Source organism: Helianthus annuus, chromosome 2 (genome assembly GCF_002127325.2).
Source record: "Helianthus annuus cultivar XRQ/B chromosome 2, HanXRQr2.0-SUNRISE, whole genome shotgun sequence".
In the NCBI taxonomy this organism is placed as follows: Eukaryota; Viridiplantae; Streptophyta; class Magnoliopsida; order Asterales; family Asteraceae; genus Helianthus; species Helianthus annuus.
Window position 1 is genome coordinate 70,209,005 of NC_035434.2, and position 12,909 is coordinate 70,221,913.

Sequence of the window (12,909 nt, forward strand, 5' to 3'; positions counted from 1 at the left end):
TATGGAGACTTATATTATATGGGTAAACTAATTACATTCTGGAATTTGAAGTTTAAATGATAAGATTTGACCCGTTTCGGCTAATTTATGTAAACTAGTCACATAAATCGCACCGTACGCGTATAAGCATAAACGGGTAACCGAATGAGTCATATACAAGTTCCGTAAGTTATTATGCCTAAAATATGTTATGATATCAGTAGGATATCAGCAAATATGCCCAAAAAGATTTTAATACCAAATTAAGTCCCGTAAGGGCATTTTGGTCATTTTAAGATTTATAAAAGAGGTTTTGCAATAAACTAATGTTCTGGTCTGAAACATTCTGTAAAAACATTTATTTTATGTTGTTATAACAGTGGGATATCATACATATGTGCGGTTTACCATTTATGGCCAAACTATGCCACGAAAGGGTATTTTGGTCATTTCACATATGCTTTTAGGGACAAAATTGGAAGTCTGAGTTCATGACTTATACCTACTGTAACAATATTAAAAATAATTTATAATTTCAGTTAGTAACAAGTCTTGGGTGCTAAATATGGTTTTAAACCATACTATGCACCTTATTAGCGTAAAAATCGATAATTGACGATATTTACGATATTTATGTGATTTTGAGGTCTTGACCAGCCTTGAATGATTAAAATATTTTATTTTATATATTAAATCAGTAGAAAAAGGTTTGGCATGTTAATCATATGTAAAACACATTTTATTAGCAAAAAGGGCATTATCGTCAATTATTGAATTTATACAAGAACTTGAAGTTATGGTCAGTATCTAATCTGACCCGACATTCCAAAAATTCCTAAAAATAATTTAGACATGTTTATATATCAATAACTAAGTTATTTGCATGCTTACATATTCAAAAATCTCGTATTTAGACCATAAGGGCATAATGGTCAAAGTTAAGCATAATAACGGAAACAAGCAAATAAACTCAGATTACTAAGGGACCATGTAATATAACCACAGAGGGTTACACTACTATATAATATGGTCACAAAGGAACCTTAATGCATAAAGAAACTAAGCAAATTCGGGTTAGAACTGAAAGTCAAAGCAAAAGTCAACTTTTGCGACTTTCGGTTGCGAACCGAGCCTAAACTCAGAATTGTCAGGTCGAACATGTCTAGACATGTTCTAATAATGTTTACCAAGTTATTAAAGTGACAAAACATATTTTGTAGCTTCTACATCATCAAATATGAATTTATTTAAAAACTGACCCGTTTGACTTTTTATGTTAATTACTTTGACCCGACAATTAACTAAGTAAACATGGTAATTAGGAGGTGCCCTTTTGAGGGATTATCACCTAACTATTTACGATCACATAGCCACTTTCGTTTCCAATAATGGCTGGACCGGTATAGTCTAAACTAAAGGTCAAAGCGTATTTACGACAACTTTGACTTTCGGTCTTTAAACATCTAAAAATCGAACTACAGAAGCTAAGAACACTTACACAAGGTCCTAGCACGAAGTTTAAACTTAGAGGAGACTCCTTTAGGTCCAGGAAGCTCCAGAGAAGAAGTGAAGAATGAATTTTGAAAGTGCAAGTTGAAATGTGCAAACAAGACACCTAGTTATAGTGAATTGAGGATCTTTGAGATCAATCCAGCTGTTATATGATGCTACCAGATGATCACAGGTGTTAAGGTGTTAATAAAAACCATCAGCAAGGCGTTGGTTTTGAGAAAATAGCATACAATGGCGGTTTGAAAGCTGCAACATGCAGCTGTCCAGAGTTTTGGACCCTGGCACCTTACTCACGGCCCGCTTAGGATATAAGGGGGAGTTTACGCGCCCCGCGATGCTCCCCTTATCCGGTCAAACAGTTTTGGCTTTATCAACTGTTCCTTTGTAGGGTTCAATCCCAACAATCTTCCCCTGGAACAGATGATGCCAAAACTCTTCATTATTCTGGATCTTTATTGTCTCATCAGCAATTCCCTAACTTGCCCTTTGAATTGTAATTCAAAGTTCATGGAATCTTCATCATTTTCATCCCTGCACAGTGGAAGCTCAAGGATATCTTGTAAGTCTTCTACACTCAGGACAAGTGCATTTTCCCTTGATATATGCTTCACTTCACCACTTGATTTGAGCAAAGTCAATACGTGGTCTTTTGATCAGACTTCCACTGTAGTATTTTTGAATCTAGTGGGTTTCTTGGGAGAGTCTTTATTTTAGATGAGTTTGGTGATGGAGGCCTGGTAATGACTGCTTTGGCAGGGTCTTGAGATTTTGCTAAGTCTAGAATCTCTGGAATCATTCTTTTAAGAGCTTCTTTCGTAATGAAGTCTTCTTGAGCCTTGTCTGCTTCTTCATCCATCTGTTTTTGCTTTTAACTTTGATAGACATCAATAGCAGTGGTTGTAGCAGAGCTTTTGATTAGCAAGGCCTGTTTGTCACACCCCCATAATACCACATGAGGAAATACCGCGGGGCGTGTGACGTACCAGGATCCAAGCCACCAATCACATTGAACTTCGCGTAATATAATTAAATAAAACTTTCACTTATTGACCTTGAGTGTTACAGCGTTAGTTCACGCCCATTAGTTCACACCCATTAGTTCACACCCATTTTATGATGTTATAACAGTGGGATATCATCCATTAGTTCACGCCCGTCCTCTGCGGCACGGTGTGAGGCTTGTCAAACCTAAATAGCGCTATCTAACTAATGACCCGCTCGCCATTGGCCCGGCGATTAAGTCGATATAAAAGGAGGGACTTCATGATAGAGATTTTGGTCTAGTATCTGTGTTGTCACCCTTCAAATAAGAGGGTGTGTACGAAATCTCCAAACTAGGAGATTACGCAGGTTCGAATTCAATTCCTTATCACATGTTGTCACCCTTCAATAAAGAGGGTGTGTACATGTTCCAAATCAGGATATCACGCAGTTTTAGTTTAAATCCTTTACCCATTCCCAACCCTTGGGAATCCCATGCCTTGTGTAAAGTGTGAACTGACCTCGGTTTGCTCGGCAGGTATTTCACTTGTTAAAATTCTTTAGTCAATCACGTCCTATTATAGTTATCATGTTTCGTTAGGTTCGTATTCAGTTAACAGCACATATACACGTTTTCAACACGTAACACAAACATCGCGTATTCATATCAACATGGCATGCACATACTGCTCATTGAGTTCAATTAGCTATCCACAGTGTGCAATCCAATTTAGTTAGTGGCCTAATGCCAGTGTGCGGTTCATGTATTCGTGAGTTAACCTTTGTTATGTGATCCATACGACTGGATGGATCAGTGCAATTAACCTATATTATGCACGGTTCAACTTTTATCACGGCCCAAACACAAAAACTCTATTGACCCACCACTCCAAATTAATTCATTTAGTGCATTGCACAGTTTGTATTTCAAATCCCTCATTTACCAACTTCCTAAATTTCATATAAATGATCATATTAATAACACAACATAACCCAGCCCTTATTTCAATTTAATCGGCCCAAACAACAACACAGTAATCACCACAATGTGGGCTGAGCTGATGACCCGTGGTCATGCAGCCCAGCAGTTAAAATAAGCGGCCCTTCACAAACCCCACTCGACCCAATATGAAATAGATTTCAATACAACATTTAAGTTCATATAACCCACCTAGTATGTTTTGTAAAACCTCGTGCAGCCCTTTAACTACCCCGACCCAGTCTTTCACACAAACTAGCCCAATACTCTTTATTATAACCCAACTAATAAACATGCAGGTCCGATTAAATTGCAAACCCCAACTATCAAATTATTTAGTTTATGAGCTATTATATGCTACTGTTCTTGACCTTAATAATCCCTAGTTGTAACAAGCAATCATCAATTTCATGTATCACCGCAATCTCTTAACAGACTCTAATCATTAACAAATTTATCAACCTATCACAACAAATTATCAGATCATTATCATCATGCATACATCGACTAACCTAATGCAACCAACATCCATTAAAACCAATTAACGAAAATCATTCATATATTTACTTCAAGATCCACTTTATCTACGGACAAGTATTCCAAAAGTTCACCAAACTTCATCAATCAGATCCACTTATGCAGACATATATTGATCTACTAAAGAATCATGCACGACTAAAACATTAGGTCGAACTAACCGCGATGTGGTTATCGTTACACACGAGTGACAGGCTTCGAGAGATGAATACTCCAAACAGAAAAGATGGTTTGTCGCCAAAAAGGAAGAGACTCTAGAGTTTAAGTATACCGCGTAACGGCGATCGGTGACGGAAGAGCGGTGATGTTCTCCGATTGTCGAGGGAGGGAGAGGGACGAGAGGTGGTGTACGGGGTGGTGGAGGAGACCACTGCCAACTGTCGTAGGGTTCGAGTGTTATGCGTGAGGGTGAACATTACGCGAATATATACGTATAACCGTGACTTTATGGCTGAACATTGGCGGTGGGAGTTCTATGTGTGTGGGCCGAGATAAGGGTTAATGTGGGCTGAGGAATTGGGTCTCGCAAAGGTTCCCACCAACAAGCTTGAATTCAAATCATGCATTTATGTATTATCACAAATAACATGTATTAAGACAATTATTATGGTTTTATTTTATTTATGTATTTATTTATTATTATTATTTTTTTTAAACTAAACCCACAAATATATATATATATGTACAATGGGTTAGCAATGTCGTGTAAAATATCCTTGCTATGGCTTGACCCTCAAAGGTTTCGGGTTGCGCAAGTAGGTTGGGTCGACTAGCGGGACATGGCTATGGTTCAAACAGCTCAAGTCAATTAAACGCGACATGAATAAAATATAATTCAGTAGGACAGGATTTAATTTATCAAATAAAATAACTATAGAATTCGATTTGCAGGATCGTGTTTCGACCTGAATGAGTCGTTCAGAGGAGTTTTGATCAGATACAGGTGCGGAAAACAAGTATCTGAACTAGAAACAGCTAGCAAATCACTTTAATCAACTTTCTATATTGATATCTGACAATTTACATCCAAATCTTCGGTATGAGTTACAAGGGAATGTTACATGGTTTCGCTTATGTGACCTATATATAGGGTAGATGGTTTCGCTTCAAGGAACATGTCCACATGAGAGAAACCCTATCATGACCTAATAAGCGAAACCCTAGGTCCATAAGAGCGAAACCCCTATGTCTCTATAAGCGAAACCCTTATCTAATAGCATACATTTTCCAGTTTTCTCGTATAACGTGCCCTGATCTAACAATCTAAGACTAAGAATCGATACAAGACAAAGTCGACAGATGTAGTGCACCAACAAACTCACCCTCAGATGTTGACGAGTCGTTCATCGAGTCTTTGACAATGTCATGTCTTCGCACCTTCAGTCTTGATTAGTCTCTGGGCTTCTCTCTCTTTATCTTCATTTCTTTTCCTTTTATCACCAACAAACTTCTTCTTTTAGATTTTGACATTTTTTAAATTCATCATCATCAACATGCACTCCCCCTTAAATGCTGACTCTTCCTGCATAACACTCTACCACAAACATAAGTTTTATGATAAACATTTAAGTATATAGACACCACTTGAAGATTACGAACAAGAATATCAATTTGTTTCTGATGAACCACTTACAACTATATCGCTTTTCTTATCAAAACAACACATTCTCCCAAGCCATCCGTTCATCATGTTTAGCACTTGGAATTTTGAAAATCAGCTATTCAATATCAGTCGTCGAAAATCTTTTTAAATTTTTCAAAATTTATGCTAAAACACACCAAAATCTTTTTGGAATCTTATGGAAGAAATTAATTGACACCACTTGTAAAGACAAAGAGTAACACTAAGTGTAGAAACAACAAGATGCAGAAATGAAAATATTTACAAACAATATTTTTGGTGAGTTCGTGTAAGAGGATCATATCAGTTTTTGAGACATGTTACCAACACCTTTAAGCTTCATTTCATTTTAAGTTCTAAACAATTTACCTAGATTGTCATTATACTGATCCACTTAAATTTTCACACAAAGTTCAACTGATCCGAGATACGATGTTAATGTTTTAAGAACTTAAACTTATCCGTGTGTCCCACTACTTGAATATACTCCCGTATCCAGATCCCAATATTCAGTCTTACAGGTGACTATACCACAGATGATATCTGTAAAGGGGTTAGGTGCGAGGGCCGTGAGAGCTCAAGTCGATACTTTCGTATACGGAAAGAGATGACGGCTTCGACTTTTGGTGTGTCCCCTATAGAGGATCTTTTGATTTCAACAGCAGCAACTATCAATTTTATTGTTTCATGAACTTGCTGAGGGCGATGCTATGTTTCAAGCATTTATGGAAAGCATTATCCGGGGACTAAGTCAGTACTTCCATACAGCAGAAGTCCCGGGATAATACCCCAGATATCACTGAGCATAAAGACCTAGTATCTCAGAATAAGGGACCTTTCAAACAAGATTTCAGGGGTTACCTATATATCCAGGAAGTTTTGTTAACCCACAGAATAAGCAAGTTTGAAATTTAGGTTTATATCTCATCACAGTCTACTAAATGTATAAAAACCAACGGACACATCCACAGTAAGATTGTTTATCACATTTTATCTTTACATTTCTTTAGCATGTTGTGACAGTCCACTGATGTACTATCATTTCCTCTTTTCACAACAAAACTCATTTTTGGTTTTTATCATGTTTTTGGCTTTTTCAAATTTTCTAATGTTTTTGGATTTTCTGATATTTTCTACTCCCCCTAAAATGCAAACACATTTCAAAGGAAATTTGAAAACTTTCTAAACTCTAGACCCACTTAAAACATGAAATATAAAACAAACTGTACAAAACTTGACAACTGATATCAAATCGCATCAAATCGCCATTCACTTAGACATAAACAATCAGAACTCCCCCTATCAACAAACTATTTTCCCATTTAGATTTCAAAACACTTAAGTTTGTTTTAATCAAAATGGTTTTTCCGGAAAATAAGTTTGATTGATTTTACCATTTGTAGGTTTATGATATTCGCTAATTTACACATATTTTAGTCCCCCCGTTTTGCCCCTATTTTATGCGTTTACGGCCGTAAAACCGTCATTCGGATACTTAATTATCTACACTTTTGTTTACAGGCCTAAAACAGCATACCAGACAAGATGATAGCGAAAACGAGGACTTTCCGGACAAACGACGAAGCTGCGAACCTTCTGTTAGAAAACTGACATGGGCATGTTGAACGGTCGTGCGACCTGATGCATGACCGTGCATCTCCGATAAATCATGAAAGGCCCGGCAGTGAACGAGGGTGCAACTCCGCGTGCAGGGCATTGAAGGGCAACCCGGGAATGCACGGTCGTTCCAGATCGTGCACGCCGTGCGGATCCGATGATCCAGCCAACCTCGGAACTGAACGACCAGTGCGACCAGGCGTGTAACAAGAACCCGGTAATGAACGACCGTGCCATATGAAGAACGGTCGTGCGATATCGAATCTGGTCAACGATCTGATGACGTCATGCAGTATGGTGCACCACTTAAATTTTCTCACGCGGGCATGGAAGTCGATCCAGCTAAAGTCGACGTTATTTCACGACTTCCGCCCCCCACCTCTGTTAGAGCTATACGGAGCTTTCTCGGTCATGCCGGGTTCTATCGGCGATTCATCAAAGATTTTTCAAAAATCACCAGACCCATGACCCGTTTGTTGGAGAAAGATGCTTCGTTCGTGTTTGGAGATGATTGCTTGAGGGTTTTTGACCTTCTCAAGCAAAAGTTGATTGAGGCCCCTATTTAGTTGCACCGAACTGGAGTCTGCCATTTGAAATTATGTGCGATGCGAGTGATTACGCTATAGGGGCCGTTCTGGGTCAAAAGAAAGAAAAGCACTTTCACCCGATCTATTATGCGAGCAAAACTCTTCATGACGCTCAAGAGCATTACACCACGACTGAAAAAGAGCTCTTGGCGGTCGTTTTCGCATTTGATAAATTTAGATCGTATCTAGTGCTTGCGAAAACCGTTGTGTATACTGATCATGCAGCCATCAGATACCTCTTCAGCAAACAGGACGCCAAACCGCGTCTAATCAGATGGATCCTGTTGCTGCAAGAGTTCGATATTGAAATTCAAGATAAAAAGGGTGCGTTAAATGTAGCGGCTGACCATTTATCTCGGTTAGAGCACGGAGACATCGAGGACGCGCATTGGGATTCAATCAATGACAATTTCCCACACGAGTCTTTGATGGGTGTTGAGATATGCGATGAGTCGCCAGGGTTCGCCGACTTTGCGAACTATCTTGCTTGCGGGATTCTGATTAAAGGGTTGACTCACCAGCAAAAGAGGAAATTCTTTTCAGATCTCAAGCACTACATATGGGACGACCCTTTTCTATTCAAGGTGGGTGCTGATCAGGTGATCAGAAGATGTGTATCAGGGGCTGAATTCTGCGCCAGTGTCATGAGGGACCTACCGGAGGCCACCACGGAGCCAACTTCACCGCGAAGAAGGTGTTGGATTCCGTGTTTTACTGGCCGACTATTTTCCGTGACGCGTAGAGTTGGGTGAAAGCGTGCGATGCTTGTCAGAGGGCGACGAACATATCGGCACGCGACGAAATGCCCCCGAAATGGATACAAGTATGTGAAGTCTTTGATGTTTGGGGGATAGACTTCATGGGACCATTCCCCCCCTCACGTGGAAACAAGTACATACTCGTGGCTGTTGACTATGTATCAAAGTGGGCGGAGGCGCAAGCCTTACCCACTAACGACGCAAGAGTGGTTGTGAGGTTTCTTAAAAGTTTGTTCGCCCGATTTGGCGCTCCGAAAGCGCTCATTAGTGACCGAGGGACTCATTACTGTAACACACAGCTTGAAAAGGCTTTGTCCCGATACGGTGTGCATCACCGTTTATCCACGCCCTATCACCCGCAGACGAGCGGGCAGGTGGAAGTCACGAACCGTGGGCTTAAGCGCATCCTTGAGCGGTCTGTAGGTGCTAACCGCAAGGAGTGGTCGGACAAGTTTGATGAGGCATTATGGGCATTTCGTACAGCTTATAAGACCCCTATAGGGACCACCCCCTTTAGGTTGGTATACGGAAAGGCATGCCATTTACCGGTGGAGTTGAAGCACAAGGCTTTGTGGGCATTGAAAACCGTGAATTTGGACCTAAAAACCGGAGGTGAAGCCCGGTTTCTCCAAATTCATGAATTGGAAGAATTGCGACAACAATCCTACGAAAGCTCCGTACTCTACAAAGAGCGCACGAAGAAACTTCACGACATACGCTTGAAGGACCATAAAGAATTCCAAGCGGGTGATCTTGTTCTTCTATACAATTCACGACTGCGCTTATTTCCTGGGAAGCTTCATTCACGCTGGACAGGACCATACACGGTTAAGGAAGTGTTTCCGTATGGTAGTGTTGTAGTAGAGAACGCGGATGGAGTTACATTCAAGGTAAATGGTCACCGGTTGAAGTTGTACGTTACCGGGCCGATAGAGTCGGCAATGGAGGTAATTGAGCTCCAACCCCCGCACACATCGTAAGTGTGGGGAGGAGAGAGTCTACGCTACTGACTCGTGGATCAAAAATGTTGCAAGAGCGTATTTTGCGCTTTAGGGGTAGTATCGTCTTTTTAGGAATTTTTCTAGTTTTAGCTTGGAGTCTTGCTATCGACTCGTCGACAAAAATTTAGCATGAGTCTATGCTACTGACTCGCCGACAAAAATGTAGCAGGAGCGTCTTTGGCGCTATAAGGGTAAAATAGTCCACTTTTGTGTTTTTGTAGTTTTAGCGTAATTTAGGTTAGTTAGGTAGTTTCCGTTAGTTTGTTTTAGTTTCGTACGTGCCGAGCGAAGGTTCTGTGTTGCAATATTGTTAGAACAGTTGGCGTGTTGAAAAAATGGCGAAAAACGGCCAAAACAGTTGCTGGAAATGGCTTCTACGGAAAATTCTGATCCGCAGCTGTTGCACGGTCCTTCCTCAGGTCGCACGACCGTGCGTTTCTGAGGGCCGGCACGGTGGATCGCACCCCCGGTGCATCTCCGAGAACAGTTGACCGGGATTGAGCGATGTCGGTGACGCACGACCGTGCGAAAGGTCGAACGACCGTGCATCAGGCTCAGGGCATTTTTGTCAGTTGGTACTATAAATACCCTCATCTGCAGCCCCCATTCACAATTCGCGAAACCCTAGTCGCACCAGGCCGTTCCAGACCGTTTTTACTTCAAATCGCACGGTTCTTCGCACGATCTCACACCCTACTTCGCACGGTACGTTCCTAGTTGTAGATTATCTGTTTCTTTGCTTTCTAGGTTAGATTTCCTCCGATTCTTCAAGGAATTTTTAGGGTTCTCTTCATAAACAAATCGAAACCCTAACCATTGTTTGAATCTTGCATATCGTGAACATCCGATGCATTTTCTGACCCCAGTTTGTGTAAAAACTTGATGATTTGTGAAAAAAATCGGGCTACTTAGAGCCTGGGTCAGAATCTGCAGATAGCGCAGTCACACGGACGTACCTTGTATGGAACGGTCGTGCCTCGCCGTTGATTCATGATGATTTGTTTGTTGGTCGGTGTTACACGGTGGTGCCGTTGGTCGCACGCCGTGCAGTTCCGACAGAGTCGGGCAGATGGTGCTTGTCATCGGCGACGCACGACCGTGCGTCTCGTCGCACGATCGTGCCATATGCCCAGATCAGAATTCACAGCTTCTTCATAATTGGCTGCTCGCTTGTTTTTTATTCAAATTTTTCCTGTTTCCATCTCTCTAATGTTATTTCTCATACAGATGGACCATCCTTTCCTTCAATTCGACCCCAACGATGAGCGAGAGGCTTTGTGCATCCCGAAACGAGACGTATTATGGGCACGGCGGGGGCAGTTCGGAGTCCCCCGATGGTTGGATTGGGAAGTGATGCGGGAACTCAATCAGTATGACAGACTAGACGACATGATGAGTCGCCCGCTTGCAAATCTGGTCGGTTGCAACTAACCCATTTACCTGGAGCTGACCATAGAGTTCTTCGCATCTTATGCCTATGAAAAGCCGGTTGCTCATCGAAGACCCAAATTCCGCCACTAGGAGCGGGTAGCTTTCAGGTTATGTGGTCGATGGCATACGTGGTCGGTTGGTCGTTTGGGTAGAAGGCTCGGGATTTATACTAGGGACGACATGGATGATACCGATGTCTTCATAGATCAGTTAACCTTCCCTTCTGATGCAGCACGGGATGCATTTTGGGCTGAAAATGCCATTGGGGGCCCCTACAACCCGAGGATGTCGAAGGCCTCGCGACTCAGAGACCCTTTGGTGTGAGTGATGCACCATGTATTTAGCCATACGATATGCGGTCGCATGGACAGTCTTGGTAACTGTCCAACACCAGATTTGATCTTTCTATATGCGTTGGTTGAGAAAGAACCTATCAACCTAGCCACACGAATGGCTGAATACTTCATCAAGTGCTCGGGGCGGACTCCAAACAGTGAGATACATGGCAGTCAGTATGTGACCGAAATAGCGTACAACAAACGCTATATGACTGATTAGGTGCTTCAGGGTCTCACTCTGATAACCGAGGGGTTTCATGTCGACATTAGGTCACTAAAGGCCATGGGGTTGATTGTAGAGCTAGATAGGGGGGATAGGTTGAAAGGGTTGAACAACGAGGTCTGGGACCCGTTGCCTCCAGATGTGGAGGAACACGAGGATGAGGAGATGCACGATCAAGAGCATCCGGCGCAGCAGCACCAGCCACAGACGCCACCACATTCACCGCAGCACCATGCATTCCACCAGCATCAGGAGTGGCCAGAGTTCTACCAGCAGTTCCAGCAGATGCGAATGACGCAGGAGCAGCATGGTACTTACATTGACCAGATTAGATCGAGCCAGGATGAGATTCGGGCCAGTCAGGATCAGCTTCAGGCCACTCAGGACCAGCTTCGGCAGAGCCAGGGTACTCTATACCAGGGGCTGAGTGCGGGATTTTCATATCTTTTCGGGGAGATGCATCTTGCATACCCCGACTACTTTCAGCACCCTCCACAGTTCCCACCGTGGAACCCCCCTAGTTATGGCGATGCGGGTCCGTCCTTTACTAGAGACGATGATGGTGATGACGCTTAGGAGCGGTGGAGTGATAGTTGGTGGTTGTTTTTAGTATTTCAGTATTTTGTTTTGGGTGTTTATTTTTGCCTCTTATTTCAAACACCCCGGTTATGTATGCTTTATTTTTTCAGACTCTTTACTTTAGTTTTTATGTTATGTCTTTGTTGGGATTGCTAGTATTTATATTTATGTATATTATGGTTGATTTGTGATTTTTCTGTTTCTGTTCTATTTTGGTGCACATGTGACAAACTTGCAGGTTTTGGGCCATTGGATTTTGGACCGGAGCACGTGACAGATACAGCCTCGGAAGTCTCGTTGCATCAACATCATCTTGAGGGGAGTATTGTAATCCTTTTCTCTATATTTCGGGTCTCGCATTGGGGACAATGCGAAGTTCAAGTGTGGGGAGGGGGTTAACTTTGTTTGTCCTCATTTGTAAAAAAAAAAAAAATCATCAGAAAATTAGAAAAATCATTCAAAAATACCTGTATTTTGTATATATTTTAGTAAATAAACCTGTTGATTATGTTTTAGAAAGCATCGGACTTGATAAAAACTCGACAAGAAAAATATTTTTGAAAAAGGAAACCGGAAAGCGTGATAAACAAAGAAAGACTTACATGATAGTTTTCACACTTTTACCCATTCCATCCGTTACGTGAGCATATTTGAGCCTATTGTTATATATTTGTTCATTTCGGATATAGGGGTGAGCCGGATGTTATGTGTAATTTAGAACTTGTCACTATATGCTTGTTAAGACCATGAACTTGTGGATTTGTGT

At 41.5% G+C, this 12,909-nt stretch overlaps 1 protein-coding gene across 1 annotated transcript; it reads left to right on the forward strand.

The window, feature by feature from the left end:
• The first annotated feature begins 11,624 nt into the window (after nt 1-11,624).
• LOC110888153 (50 kDa gamma-zein-like) lies at nt 11,625-12,140 on the forward strand. The gene has a single exon (XM_022135694.1). The coding sequence runs from the start codon at nt 11,625-11,627 to the stop codon at nt 12,138-12,140; it is 516 nt and encodes a 171-aa protein (XP_021991386.1).
• The last annotated feature ends 769 nt before the right edge of the window (nt 12,141-12,909 follow it).